Source organism: Polypterus senegalus, chromosome 15, assembly GCF_016835505.1.
Source record: "Polypterus senegalus isolate Bchr_013 chromosome 15, ASM1683550v1, whole genome shotgun sequence".
Lineage (NCBI taxonomy): Eukaryota > Metazoa > Chordata > Cladistia > Polypteriformes > Polypteridae > Polypterus > Polypterus senegalus.
The window spans coordinates 118,829,010-118,845,283 of record NC_053168.1 but is presented as its reverse complement, the minus strand read 5'-3'; the positions used below and the strand labels follow the sequence as shown (position 1 = coordinate 118,845,283).

Sequence of the window (16,274 nt, the reverse complement as noted above, 5' to 3'; positions counted from 1 at the left end):
GTATCAAGGATTTAAGAAACTGCATGAAGGTTTCTTTGTAAAATTGTTGTGTTGCCTTGAAAGTTTGTTTTGCATTGCTGTTCTGATTTAAGAAGAAAAAAATAATAAATACACACACCACACACACGCGATTTTGAACAATCCCATTATTAAACATGAAATGGTCAGAAAACTCATTTGCTAAAGAGCCTTTCCATCTTGACAAGAGAAATGATGGTGTCCAGTCACATTTATAAATGATCCTTGCTTAAAGTATATAATAAACTTTAAGCATCCTGTCACAATGGCAATTTTACAATAAGATAATAAATATTTACAGGACCTTTTCATTGTTGAAAAAAAAAAAACTTGAGAAGAGAATTAAAAAAAGAAAATAATCACCTGCAATCTAGAAAATTAAAAAAAAAATTTCGAATGGTCTTAATTATCATATAAGGCATTTCATTTCCTTCTATTAGATGAGCAATTAGTATCACTTTACACTTGTTATATTAACCTAGACAATGAAGAGGTTGTTTACCAATACTGTAATATGATTTAAGGATGAAACAGGAAATTAAATGTTTTTAAGCAAATGTATAAGGGTGCTATCTTGATTAGCTCACTTTTAAAATAATGAATTCTGTACATAACAATGAAACAGAACTTCTCTATTTCAATACTTTTCAGTTAAAGGAGATGTACTTTGAAATATGCCTTGACATATAAATGCTGTAACTGCAACTGCCTAATTTGTAAATGCCACAGTAAAACAAGTAGCAAAGTGAAATGCTACACTCGCACAACTAAACAACAAACTTTTAATTGGATTTAAATTTGACACATGGAGCTTGGCTCCAGTCCACAGGGAAACATTCTCAGTATTGCTGTGGCAGAATTGCCAAACTGTTAACATGCCTTTGCTTGTATGAATCTGTGGTTTGCCATCAAAAGTTTGCAAGTAACACACAAGGGATACCTATTGAAAAACAAAGATTTGAGCAAAAATAATGATCTAATTAAGCCATAAAACTAAATGAGGGATACACTAAAAGCTTGTTGGTGGTCTAAAACATAACAGAATAAAGGATTCAAATTTATCATACATTCCAATGTGTCTATGTAGGTTTTCTGAAAGGCACACTTTTCCAAGCAGAACCCAAAGACAGACATGTTCATAAGCACCTTAGATTGGCCATTTGTCAAGGACATTAGCGGTTTGCACTAACAGCTGTTGTTGGCCTACAACTAATTAGCACCAATTCCATTCCATTCAGCGCTGGTTCCTTCCTTGTGTATAAAGATTTAGTCCCAGATTATACTGCAGTCATACTGGTTTGGTTTTCAAACAGATGGATGGCGATTGTGGAGGGGAAGTAGGGGGGTTGGTTCAAACGATCAGGTTCAAAGCCAGAGACCTTCAAGAAAAAGCTTTCGACCACTTCACTGCCATTTTCAATGTGGTACTAATCATGTCAAGGCAAGATAATTCCAAATATGGGGGAAAACTGATGCAAGACACTCAAATAATATTTAAATAGGAGAAAAAAAAAAACCAATAACAATGAGGTAAAATACACTTAAAGCATTTATTTGGATATGCATTTTCATGTTTAGATTATGCTCTTTAAGAAAACAGAAGTGCATTTTTTTGTTAAAGTATTTTAATAATTATTCCATGACAAGCTTTCGTAAGTTTTTTAGAGTGATTTTCATTGTTAAGGCCTAGAATCTATAGTTGTATTTAAGTGATGCTAGATTTTGCACCCATGTCTAGCCAATGCTTGCCTTTATAAGAAAAAAAGGTTTATTAGCAAGCTCATAAGAAGGATTATGTGGGCTCCTGACAGCATGAAGTGATACCATTGGTAACACAAGATGGATATGACGCAGACAATCACAGTAACATTGGTGCCAACTGATACACTTGTTTAAATATGACATAGATTACTGCTTACATTTAGATACTAAAAAGAAAAAAAAACGGAAACAGGATATCAGTCTATGATTCAATCCATGGGCAGCCACATCATCATAACACATCTTAAAATCCAGGCTACTGACAGGCAGACAAGACAGAAAGAACAAGCACTTGAAGTAAATGAGTCTATATGCACGTTACAGTATGTGGAGGGTTTTCCCCTTGCAGTAAATAGGCCATGTAATCCTTCAAACCACACCTGTTGCTCATATTGGCAGTAAGGAAATCTGACCTTCATGTTGAAATAGGGAAGAAACTAGAAAGAAAAAAATAATGCATAGATTTCATATCCAATGTACACTTTTTTCAGTTAACTGCTGCAGATTTAATTTACTATGAATATACAGAGTTTATTTCAAGACAACTACAGTAAGAACGTGTCTTTCTAACATCTTTCAAAGTACACACGTTTGTCTAAATGTGTTATTTTAAGAATTTTCTTGTATTACTTAACAATGGCAAATACAGTTTGACCAACGACAGAGTAATTCTTTTTCCTTTTTCGGGTATTGAAAGTAACTTAAGTTTTTATTACAGTGCATTATATAGAGTTGACTGTGCTGGCTGTTGTTACACTTCAATGTCTTTGATCGGATTAACAAAAAATATATTTGTACTTTACACTCAGACTAGGGCTGTAACCTACTTTATCAAATTAATAAACTGTACAATTGCTTAACCAGACTGAAAGAAGATTGATGACAAATGGCAGCAGGCTAGCTTTTAGTTTACAGTAACTTGTAAAGACATTGGTAAAAATAGTGCATTGCTGTTGTGGAGCCGACCCGGACACAGACAGGCGGACATGTTGTTTTTTCACCACCACACGTTTTATTTACAATAGTTAATGGTCACTAAGACGCAGTCCAAAAGTGCACAAACCCCTGGCCACAAATGGCTTCTTCTCGGGCCGCCTCCACTCTCCTCTCTTGCCTCGTCCTTCTTCCACCCGACTCCAGCCCTGAATGAAAGGAGACGGCCCCTTTTATAGTCTCCCGGATGAGCTCCAGGTGGTTCCCGGCATTCCCCAGCGTGGCGGAAGTGCCGGCTGCCCTCTCAGCAGCTCTCCGGGTATCCTTCTAATTCTTCCCCCCAACACTTCCTGGTGTGGCGGAAGTGCTGAGGCAACAGGTCCCCAAGGCATTGGGGCGCCCCCTGGTGGTGACCACGAGCCCCTGCAGGGTGGGGCTTCCATGCTCTCAACTCGTGGCCCCCAAAGCAACCAGGATGGCAGCCCCCACGTGATCCAGGGTGGGCGCAGACCCACATTCGGTCCCTCACGGCGTCCCGGCCGGGTCGTTGCCCCTGGCATCCCTGACACTATCTCAAAGTATTGCTTTTTTCTTTTCCACAAATGTTTGCAAAAACCACCAAGTAAAAAGTTCAAAAGCATTTTAAAAACTTAAGTGTTACATCACCTTGGTTTAGTAACTTTCTGGTCTTTTTTTTTCTGAAGTTAGCATGCAGTTTACAATTTTATTATACAGAGGTTTTAAAGTTTGCCTGCAGCAGCAGGATGATGAACATCTGAATAGTACTTGGATAAAGGCAAAAAGTGAAAATATAAAAGTTAGAAAGCTGTTTACCTCCAAAAAGGGGAGAATTGTCTTTTTTGTTACAAGTATTTGCCTGTTCTACAAAAAAAGAAACATTTTCACATGTTGTACTATTGTATAATAGTATAGTACAAAGAGGAACCATGCCTTAAACCGTTTCATTTTTAATGCAGCAATTTTAAAATTGGATCAACACAGTCTTGTTATGCAAAGTAAAATTTCTGGAAAAAAAAACTGCTTTGTACTACACTTTGATACTCTTGTGGCCAAGACTGAAATTTATTTTTCTCTTGGTGCAGATGACAAAAGCCAAGTTCTGCATTAGGAGGACAAGACATGCTAATACTCCACAGGTGAAGTAAGCATCAAAATGCTTATCTACAAGCAGAAACTGCAGGAGCTACTTGAAATTCTGAACCACATGTTAGTCTTCTTGATGGTATTCCCTGGTGGAAATTCAGAGCACATGCATTTTTGGGAACCCTTGTGCATCTTCAGCAGGGTTACAAGTGTTTCGCCTCTTAACCTGTACGGGGCAACAATGGTTAAGTTAACCCTCGCTTACAAACCGGTTCCAACTGAGGGCTCTTATTAGCCACAACCATCTCGAGCCAGTCTCAGCTGCCATGGCTATCTCCTCTGTGACTTTCTTCAAGGATTTAGGTTCCAAACCGATCTTCTCTAAGAAATAGCACACTGATGTTGCCAGGAAGCCACAGCAGGAGACTTCAATGGAGAATAAGGTTGCATGTCATCCTTCATCGATCAAATCCTGGTACTTGGCCTTCTTGAACTGATGGGAGATGGCTAGCCGATCCTTCTAGGGTACTGTTAGTTCAATGACCATGATAGTTTTTGGGCTCCTGAATAGAAGAACCATGTCTGGTCGGAGTGAGGTTACTGCCAACTCTTCTGGAAAAAATAAGTTTCTTACTGGGAAGAGTAGAGCAACTTGAAGAAGAAACCTGTTGCAGGATGTAGTGTGGGTTGTTTGCTGCAGCTCTTGCCTTCAGAACCTTATATCCTTGCTTTTGAAAATGGATAATCTCAGGTGGTGCTACCTGTTGCTTGTTGGCTTTGACCTACTGAAGATCTGTCCATTTAGCGATCTCTGTAAGAACTCTGTCATACCTCCACCTGTATCAGCCTTTTCCCTGTGCTTTGCAGCATCCAGTCAAAATATGATTCAGGGTACAAAGAGTGGCGTCACACTGCCTGCAGGAAGGGCCTTCTTCTTTGCCCCATATCTTTAGGTTGCTTGGTGTTAGCAAGAGGTCAGCTACAGCATGAAAACTGAAGGCCAACTTGCCCTGGTCAGTGCCCCATAGTTCCTTCCAGGATTAACGATTGCTCGAGTGCCTGATCCCAGTGCATCCAACTGCCCCAACATACAAGCTCAACCACTCTTATGTGTTAAGTCTTCTTCTGCTGCCTCTCTGACCCTCTGCACCACTAGTTTTCTCTTGCCTTTGGCACTGGCCATGCTCTATTTCTTAGTGTTATAATTACCAAGTCTTAGTTGATCTTGGCAAACCATCCCAACAATCTCCTGATGTTTACAGTATACTTTGGCTTCCCTCACCAATTCCTGTAGCTTCCACTTCCTGTCACACTTGATTGGTCTTTTTGGCATGCCTGACTTTCTCATCCTCTGACAGAAGCAGCGTGTCGACTGCTCTAGCCTTGGTGGCTTTGAATTCCCCCACCACCAATGAAACAGGTAAGCAGAGCTTAGAGATCTTGCTGTACAGGCTGAAAGTTGAGGGAAAAGCCAATTCTGCACAAACTTGCTGCTCAGTCTTTCCATTGCTTCTGCTTTAGTCATGTGGAAATCATACAACAAAGAAGGTGACTGAAGTCTGGGTATGATGCCATACTGAAAACACCACACCTTAAACCTCCATAATAGTTGGTTGTCACCAATTGCCTTGAGCAAAATGTGTAATTGGGCCATTGCTTCTTTGAGGTTGTCACTGTCCTTCAAGGAGCTATCATAGTTCTTTCCTAAACATTGTATTCTTTGTTGTGGAATTTTTGGAATTTCAGCCCCTCGAATGCTTGAGATGCTCTTCGACAGCTTCTCTTTCAGAATACTTCTGCTCCTAGATTTTGCTGCGTTGAATTGCATCCATCACCATGCAGCCATTTTTTCCACTGCGCTTAGTATTCAGTGTTTTCCTTGGATAGATGGAGTCATTACTGTTGCCCTTCAGGCAAGATGTATTGTACCATCATCTGCTTTATTCTTTCTACATTGTGTTCCACCTGCCTTCAATAATCAATTCACGGCAGCTACAAATAAGTTCACTCATACTGCACATCCTGCCATAAATGCCCTTCTAAAGCCTTTGCCTTTTGGTGGTAAAGTTACCTACAGTGAACCTTGTTTTTAGCAAAGCTATGTGTGACATCATAACTAATTCTGAAGGTGCTTGGTGGTGCCCCAGTGCAACCTGGATCAGCTGGTGACGTATACATGGGTAGGCTTTAGTGAACTCTAACCATTCAACTGAGAGTGTGTACCTCTCACATCCATTATCAAACTTGCTTAAATTTAGCTTCTGCCTACTTTATTATTAGCACCTCTCTTTTAACTGGGAGCTTATTATACAAAATAGAAGGTTAAATTAAAATTCTGCACAGTGTGCACCAGTAATACAGGAGATAATGTTATCTTCCCGAATACAAAAAGGTTCAATATTGGGAAATGCACTGTTGAAAAGTAATTTTCAGTACAACCTCAAAATTATGACAGAGACAGACTAACTACAACAACTTCACAAAACAAATCATTTTATAGTTGGCATATATTAAAAATTATGCAGGACAATATCCACATCAGACTCTGCTAGGAAAACTTCAGTGAAAGAGGACTGCTGAGGTACAGAAGGTAGAAAGTTACCAAGGTCTACCATGTAAATAAACTCAGGGCTGAAAAGGTCACCATTTGTTGTGCTCCAGTGTGTCCAGGTCTCAACAACTGTAGGGATCCTAAAATGGCAGGGAGTGGCAACACCTTTTATAGTGTTAAGATGATGTTGTGTTGGTACAATAAAGCAATAAGTGGTTAAATGGGAGCTTTGCTCTCTTTTGCTGGAAATAATTTTTTTTCAGTGTTTGTTTCAGGCAGAGCCCAACAGACACTGTAGTTTTATTACAGACTGATAAAGCATAATAGTCAAAGCAAAAAGCAAGGAGGTATTGTGGCAGTGCTAGAGAAAGGACTCCACCTCCCAATAAACCATGGGCTCACTGCACCACAAGACCGCTTCATTCAGCTGTCTGAAAGACAAATTCATAAGTGCACCAAGGATTAGAATTCTTTTCAGGATTTATGTTTTCTACGTCATTTGTAAGGCGTTCATTTGAATTGTTATTTTGGAGTCATCATCATCACAGAGGGTGATACTTTCACCACAGATCTATATCAGACATTCGTGTAATACAGCAGGACAAGGTTATTTCTCCAGAAGACTGTTCACTTGGGCATTTTTCTGTAACTTTCAGTCAACTGTAAAACTTCAACCTATAAACTACAGCGTATTTGTACTTTATATGTTAAACAGGCTATCAAATAAAGGAAGACAAAAGTAGCGTATATGTATTTATTCTGGGGGAGGAAAGCCTGTGAACCACTATATATATATATATATATATATATATACAGTATATATATATATATATATATATATATATATATATATATATATATATACACAGTATATATATATATATATATATATATATACACAGTAGTCACTTTTAGCTGCAGCGTGTATGTAGTCTTAATAAAAATGTCTACGAGAAATCAGGCTAATCTGGGTTGTAACCTGCTACTCTTCAACCTGGGTAAAATGTCAGATTTCATAAGACATAACTATAAACTAAAGTATAAGACAGCAATAGGAAAATATAACTGATTTATAAATATAAACATTGGCATAAACTGTATTAGATGAATGCTTAACAGTCATTTTATGAAACTTTGTAAAATGTCTGAATTTGAATGCACAGCCATTTCAGAATTAAAAAGTTATAGTTTATTGCAGTGGTCACCAACCAGCCAATCATTTATCTTCCAAACATCACTAATTGATCACCGTCAGTCTTCTTTTTAAAAAAATCACAGATATGGTGCTTACTCGGAGCAATGGCCTTTAGTACAAGGAGCAAGAAAAACATTTACATTTAAAAAGCAATAATCCGTACATAATAGGTGTTAAAAAAAAAAAACCAACTAAATACATATATACACAGACAATTTCAAGTGCACATAAGTCTGTACTCGCACAGGCATATCTGAAATGCACCATCAGAACAGTAAATCCATTTAGATGTAACAAAGCTGCAATTATAAAATCAGGATAAGATTTTGTATGGAAGTCAGAAATTGTGCCAAAATTGTCGGTTAATAGAAACATCAGCAAAAATGCATAATTCTGTATTACTTATTTTACAGAATAAAAATTCAAATTTATGAATAAAATGACAGTGAAGCAATATTACTGTAATTAAAAAAAAAACAATTTAAACAATGAAAGAATTAATCACTATTGACTTTTATTGTATGAAACTTTTTCCCTCAACATTCTTCATGAAAACATGAGATAAACATTTTCCTAGTCCATCAAAACAAACTACATGGTGTAACATTATAAAAGGAAAAAAAAGTTTTGGGGTGGAGTGTTTCTTTAATATATGTTTCTTTCCAACATTTTACATTTTCCCCAGAACTTTTGTTTTATCCACCGAGCTAACAGTCAGTTCATACACAGCACTAATAGCTCCCCATATACTGTTACACATTAACATTAGATTTCCTCTCATTTTAGATTTTTCTTTCTGTCTTATAACAAATAGCCTAGCAGTTTTAAATCCTAACCATAAAAATAAAGCAATGCTCTGTTTGCCAGCACTATCATTTTATATTTATATGGCATCTTTTACAAACTACACCATTATAGGATGTTTGTAAAGCACACAAGAATACATCTGGAAACAAAAGTACAAAGATGCATGTCAGATAATTAAAATGCATCATAAATCACAGTGGCAAGCCTAATTCTACTGATCAGATTACAGGATGAGAACTTGCCGTATGAGGGATGTCATAGAATATAAATGTTGGTAATTACATGTCAAATGGAAAGTAATTTAACACTGCTGAGGCAGCAACTTACTGCTCACAGGATATAACAAAACATAAATTTGCTAAATTGTTTCGATTTTTGAACATACATTTCTTTAGAGTAGATGCATGTCAAATCATTCAAGTCGGAGGTATGTTTTCAGGATGCGTTTATAAATCTTTTATGTCTATTTATTTATGAATCATTGGCTCTTACTCACTAATCTCATAAGTCTTTGCTTCATGTATTTCCAGTGCATCATTGCAGATAAAGCCTTAAAGTAAACTGTAAATGAAAGTCTGACTATATAAGGATATTAATTATGCAGTGTGGATCTTTCCATCCACCCTTGCAACTGTTTGGGTCACACACCTACGTTAACCTGTATTGAAAAGCGAGCTGGCTCCAACCCAAATCAACCTTCTTTAAAAATTTTCTTTCACGATACTAATAAAGATTAAAATCTTAAAAACAATACTATTATGAAAGCAACTGTATTGAAATTTGGGAAGTACATTTTAACAGTCAATGTTACTCTGGAAGATGTCCCACTATGCATTTTGAGGACATTTTTCATATTCAAATGAAATGTCATGCAAAATTCAGGACACTGGTATTTAGGAATTTATATATTGTCACGTCAAGCTAATAACGACCCATGCTGTGGTGAATGATGTGAGAAACATCAATGGAAAAAAGACAAAAAAAAGATCTGATGTTACTCATATTGCATAATCCCCAGGTCAGTTATCCAGTTCTACACTCAACATGTACGCAGTTTTTGACAAAACTGTTTAATAGGTACTTTCAGAAAAATCAGCTCATTTCATAATTAGGAAATGTAAGCTCATATGGGATTGTCTTTTTGAATGGAAAATCTCCCCCTCATTCATTGGTCAAGAGTCTTACCTTCAATTCAAAATGACAATCGCTTACTGTTGTACAGCAGGAATCACCATTGGCTGGTATTATATCATCAACTTCATAATCTGAACCATCCATCCATCCTCTTCCGCTTATCCAAGATCGGGTCGCGGGGGTAGGAGCTTGAGCAGAGATGCCCAGACTTCCCTCTCCCCGGCCACTTCTTCTAGCTCTTCCGGTGGAATCCCAAGGCGTTCCCAGGTCAGCCAGGAGACATAGTCCCTCCAGCGTGTCCTGGGTCTTCCCCGGGGACTCCTCACGGTTAGACGTGCCCCAAACAGAACACTTCACCAGGGAGACGTCCAGGAGGCATCCTGATCAGATGCCAGAGCCACCTCATCTGACTCCTCTCGATGTGGACGAGCAGCGGCTCTACTCTGAGCTCCTCACCCTGTCTTTAAGGGAAAGCCCAGACACCTTGCGGAGGAAACTCATTGCAGCCGCTTGTATTTGCGATCTCGTTCTTTCGGTCACTACCCATAGCTCATGACCATAGGTGAGGGTATGAACGTTGATCGACTGGTAAATTGAGAGCTTTGCCTTACGGCTCAGCTCCTTTTTTCACCACGACAGACCGATGCAGAGCCCACATCACCGCAGATGCCACACCGATCCGCCTGTCAATCTCACAATCCATTCTTCCCTCACTCGTGAACAAGACCCTGCGATACTTGAACTCCTCCACTCGGGGCAGGATCTCTCCCCCAACCCTGAGAGGGCCCTACACCCTTTTCCGGCTGAGGACCATGCTCTCGGATTTGGAGGTGCTGATTCTCATCCCAGCCGCTTCACACTCAGCTGCGAACTGATCCAGAGAGAGCTGAAGATCACGGCCTGATGAAGCAAACAGGACAACATCATCTGCAAAAAGCAGTGACCCAATCCTGAGTCTACCAAACTGGACCCCCTCAACACCCTGGCTGCGCCTAGAAATTCTGTCCATAAAAGTTATGAACAGAATCGGTGACAAAGGGCAGCCCTGGCAGAGTCCAACTCTCACTGGAAACGGGTTCGACTTACTGCCAGCAATGCGGACCAACCTCTGACACCGGTTGTACAGGGACTGAACAGCTCTTATTGGGGGTCCGGTACCCCATACTCTCGGAGCACCCCCCACAGGATTCCCCGAGGGACACGGCTGAACTCCTTTTCCAAGTCCACAAAACACACGTAGACCGGTCGGGCAAACTCCCATGCACCCTCCAGGACCCTGCCAAGGGTGTAGAGCTGGTCCACTGTTCCGCGGCCAGGACAAAAACCACACTGTTCCTCCTGAATCCGAGGTTCAACTATCCGACAGACCCTCCTCTCCAGAACCCCCGAATAGACTTTTCCAGGGAGGCTGAGGAGTGTGAACCCTCTGCAGTTGGAACACACCCTCCGGTCCCCTTTTAAAGAGGGGGACCACCACCCCAGTCTGCCAATCCAGAGGCACTGTCCCCGATGTCCATGCGATGTTGCAGAGACGTGTCAACCAAGACAGTCCTACAACATTCATAATCTGAACTTTCCATAAGAACATTACAATTTATTTATTTATTTTACAAATGAGCAGGTCTTGTTGATTACAGATTCTCCTTATTATCTGAAATTCTGATTCACTGATCAGTTTTCTAACATTGCTTCATGACATTAAAGAACAAAGTTTTTTTTAAAAGAGAATGGTAGAGTGTAGAAATACTGCTTATATCTGCATTACTGCAAGTCTATATAGTTTCTATTTCCAGTGTCTTCTACACTGGTATCAAGTTAAACTAACAGATTCCTCCACAACGGACGGTTTTAGTCATTGATGCGCACAGCAAAGCATATACAGTTCAGCTGCAACAAGAAGTCCTTACTTAAGAACTGCTTGTCTCAATAGTGTAAGAATATACATACACATCAGTTTCCACGTTTTAGCAAATCTGTTCATTTGAAATAATACAGATGGTATCACCATCATCCGGGACGACTATAGCAGCAATATTTTGCTTGACAACTTACAAAGAACTACAGCCCTTTATTTGACAGACATGACACACCAGAGACTATAATATCAGACAATAACCCTCACAGTACTCATGAAGGGAATGAGACTTTTGCCAAGTGACATTTAGCAATAATTCTACAGGTCCCTGGATATATTTTTTTATTGCACAGTTAAACAATTTCAGTTATTTATGTGTATTAGGAAACAAAGACAGACAAGCTCACAATAATGAAACCATATTAGACACTCATGTTGAAAACTCAAACTCTGCTTTCATGAGATAAGTACTTAACAGATTTAGATCTGGCCTTCTCTATAATTTATCTGAACATTCCGGTTGATTGTGCGACTTCTCTCATCGCGCCAAGTATCATAGCTTGCTTGTGGTACCGATGTATTTGTGCAAATCCGAGAGAGCGGCTGTGGGGATGGTGATGGGGCTCTCCTCACTCACGCAGCAGCCTCCGCTCGAGTCGGTCTACCTCTCGCCACATGTTGGAGTGCACTTTGCCTCCGCTTAGCTAGCAATACCCGTTTGTTCAACAGACATTATCATCCACAGACTGTTAAGGAGTAATGTTTGACGTTTTAGACAGAGAGAGCGAGCGAGAGCGAGAGATCAGAGCTACGTGTGTTTTAGAGGGTAGCTGCGGATTGCCACAGATATCACGGCCACATGCTTTTCTCTCCCGTCAGAGCTGAACATGATCAGATGCAGTGCTAACGTTTCATGTTGGAGCGTATTTACCTTCCGCTTGGCCAGAATTACATTTTATTTTTATTGATTTTTAAAGTTTGTCCTTTTTCACTGAGCCGTAGGGGACAGCTAGTACTCAATACATGTTAACCAATGCAATGGGATGCAAAAACCACAATGACAATAACTGTACAACTGGCAATAATCAAAATAACAATTAAATACACAGCATAGATTAATATTATATACCGCTCCTAAATAAAACCATGATGATATTTAGCATAAAAGGTCCCACTACGGTAAGAGTGCTATTTCAATTATTCGCTATTAAAACTGTTGCTGACTGATGTTTGTTATAAGATTTAACAAACCATCTTATTAATAAAATAGTTAATGGCAGAAAGGATGCTCTGTGGACATCTTCAACAAGCATTTACTAGACAAAAAAAGAAAACGTAAGGGAGAGCTGGATGGAATTACATCTCTTAGCCAGCTTAGGGATGACTGGGAGTTCTACCTTAGAAGTACAGAGTGTCACATGCAAAAAAATAATATATTTCACTGATGAATTATTAAGTGTTGCATCAGATTTTCTTTTTGATGGTATTAAGAAAGGACACAACATTCACAAGCAAATGTTCTACTGTACAGAAAGAGACCCCTGGAGTTGCAGAAGAATGTACAGTTAATACGAATCAACAGAAGATCTGTGTAAAAACCACGTCACATTTCATGACTTTTCAAATGATTTTAAGTCACAGATTTCAGTCACCTACTCTTAGTAAGTCAAAGGCAGCTGGCAGCACACTTCTGTGAACCAGTGGCAAAATGTGACATGCCCAGTGGCTCACTTCAATAAAATGAAACTTTGTCTTTAATCATAAGAGGTGAACTCTGCATATGCATGAAAGCTGTCAACCATCCATCATCCACCATCCAACCCACTACATCCTAACTACATGAAAGCTCATTCTGAAGTACAGTGCATGTAATGCAGTGACAAGGAATAGGAAATGCAGGTGTTTTGGACCTTACAAACAGATGAGAAGCTTGTCGGACTGAATATAGGAAAATGTTATTAAACATATTAGAGTGTAATTATGTTGCATTACCAGGGCTGTGGAGTCAGTAGATAAATGCTCCGACTCCGACTCCTCAGTTTCTAAATCTTCCGACTCCCCAACTCCGACTCCTCTGTATGTATATACTATGCTAATGTATTTTCTACATCCATTGAAGGAAAGGAAGGCAACATACATGTCATTTCACCACAGAACTACTGGCTAGGAAGCCAACACTCTACTATAATGCCAGATTAAAGACAAACACAATTGATTGCGGGTGTCCACATGGACGGGCAGATCCAGCTTGCCGAAAATCTCGACCACCGCCCCCATCCAAAGTAATGTGATGCCTCTGTCTGCTGCAGTGGTGGTCTCCTCTGTCAGCCAGCCGGAAGTTTAGTGCATCGTGTCCCTCACCGGCCAGCTGATCAGCAGAACGAGCCTCTGGTGGAGACAAGTAGGGAGATCTGTGTTCTCGGCTCCTTCAGCCCCCTTCACTAGTGCATGGCGAAGGGGAGCCGACGGAGCTGAGAACACACCAGATGATTTTTCAGGCGTTTGACGTGTGATGACTCGTTGAAGGGCCGAAAAATCGGCAGTGCATCTGTAAATGTATGGGGGGCTTTAGGCTAGGTTCACAGTTCTCTGTAACAGTGGAACACGACACAATGGAAAGCGGTGCCGCACCTTACCTGTGCATTACATCCCATATAGTGACGCATACAGTCAATGAAAAGCGTGCTTCATGGTTACTTGACATGTTCGTTTTGTGGTAACATTATGCACTGCATGCATTGGGCTTTATTCTTACAGCAGAGAAGTAGTTCATTATGACTGTTTGTGAATTGGGACATTTCAACTTACTTTTTTAATTCCCATTTAAATTTAGTAGGAGTCGGAGTCAGTTAACTTTTTGCTGACTCCGACTCCAGGTACCCAAAATTGTCTCCGACTCCGACTCCACAGCCCTGTTACAAACAGATGAGAAGCTTGTCGGACTGAATATAGGAAAATGTTATTAAACATATTAGAGTGTAATTATGTTGCATTACAGTGTGCCAAGCCTAGACTAGGTAAAGAGCACAAAATAATAATGAACTGAACTGAATAACGAGTTAATTTTGTTGCACACTCCCATTTTGTAAACCAATTACTCCACAATGTGGAGTCAATCTTTAAAATGCTCCTGCACGGTTGTAACAATCCTTCCAAAACTGAAGCCAAAAAGCAGCATCACTGAATATGTACAATAAACCTCACGTGCCTAGAAAATCTTGACTTGAAGTAGGTAACTAAAACAAGATTATAAAGGAAATAATCTATCCTGAAAAAAATAAAAAATAATGATTTGTACAATTGAATATTCACAGCTGAACAATGGACGCAACTATGTACAATTAAATGCAAGAGTGCCACTGACAACGGGCATAAAGCTAAAAATCACTGACACTGGTGACATTGTGCTCCCTGAAAACAGCCAATGTATAGAATCAAGTGGGGAACAACGGGCACAAAGACGAAGTGTGCAGACTGGAGCAAGAGAACTAGAATGTTAAGATTCACAGACCAAATGGCCAAAAGTGACAATGAACAAAATCCTTAAGTCATAAGCAAAAGAGTGATGACAAAAACCCAACTTCAACAAACTGTGCAGGGCCACAATAAAGTTTAACAAACTACAGACCTGAGAATCTGATGCAGTGGCGACGTGTGCAAGACACTGGAGGGGAAACAAAAAACAAACCAACCTAGCCCTCTCAACAAATTTAATCCCCACCACAAATCATCTGAGGCCATCCATCTATTAAATCTTAAGGCTGCGAAATGCAGGTAGGTGCCAGTAGCAGCTGCAACTTCAATACATTTCGCAAAGGAGCAGAGACCATTCAGTCCTAAGAGCTTATTCTGTGTCAGTCTCAGCCAGTCCATCTCAGGGCCAACACACACTCACAAACACACCTAACCCAAGCAACCAGTTTTTAGGCAGTGGGAGAAAACTGAAGTCCCTGGAGACTATGAAGGCTTATACCTGACAGATACACAGTGGCAACTGCGATAACTAAACGTTTCTTCCTGAGAAGATTGGATCTGAATTTAAACCAAAACCTGAAGGCTGCCGGGCAAGTGGCAAACATCAGAACCAGGGCAGCAACGTGTGAAGGGAAAGCAGCAGTAAATGACAGCACTTGCCGGTGCCACGTATACATTTGCCGGGTACCTAGCAGAGCTCATCTCAGCCTGTCAACTGCCGCCCGAAGACCACCGGACGCGCGACAGGCACGCTTGGCTCCGTCGTTAACAATCCCCCCTTCCATCAACTCATGACATCGCCCTTGTCCTGATATTATACTCAAAATAAAGCGTATAGTTTTACCTTGAGTGTCTGGTCCCAGTAATTGGTGGCGTTTGCCGGCGCGCTTTGCGCAAAGAGAAATTGAAAAGTGTCATTCGCCATCTTCCCACTGCACTCGCCCCACAGGGCACGACAGCTCAGCTCGGGGTGGCGCGTCTGCTCCTTATCACATGGGCTACACTGGCCATGCCGTGGAGGCGGGGACGAAAAACGTCTACCCACAAGAAGAAGTCTTCACGAGCCCTGCGTGTCCGCCACTTGGGAAGAGAAACGATTTCTTGAGGAGCGGGTCACGCGGGGCGCCGCCGCAACCAGTAACTTCACTTCCGCCTTTGAGGGCGTTGTCGTGTCAGCAGGTGATATAAAAGGGCGTGACCCCGGCGTCAACTCGAGCATCTACCTGTCGGGCTTGTGGGGTGAGGGAGTCGAAGGAACGCTTTAACGCCCTGAACGCCGGCGGTCCAAGTGCTGCTGCCCCCCCAGACGAGTAAGATCACGGGCGTTATTTTCGATGGGGGTTTTGAATCTGACGTTTACACGTTGGACTTTCTTCGGAGATCCTGTTTTTTTTGTCACAGGTGAAAGGCATGTTGTTCACCCGACTTGCTATGGCAGAGGT

General features: G+C 40.6%; 1 protein-coding gene across 1 annotated transcript in view; it reads right to left on the bottom strand.

Annotated features, from left to right (window-relative positions):
* Positions 1-16,008, bottom strand: part of LOC120515647 (NIPA-like protein 2) — a 63,270-nt gene extending 47,262 nt beyond the window's left edge. Inside the window, exon 1 of the mRNA XM_039736862.1 lies at positions 15,677-16,008. Coding sequence (XP_039592796.1) covers positions 15,677-15,757 — 81 coding nt within the window. The 5' untranslated portion in view covers positions 15,758-16,008. The remainder of the gene's footprint in view (positions 1-15,676) is intronic.
* Between the last annotated feature and the right edge of the window lie 266 nt (positions 16,009-16,274).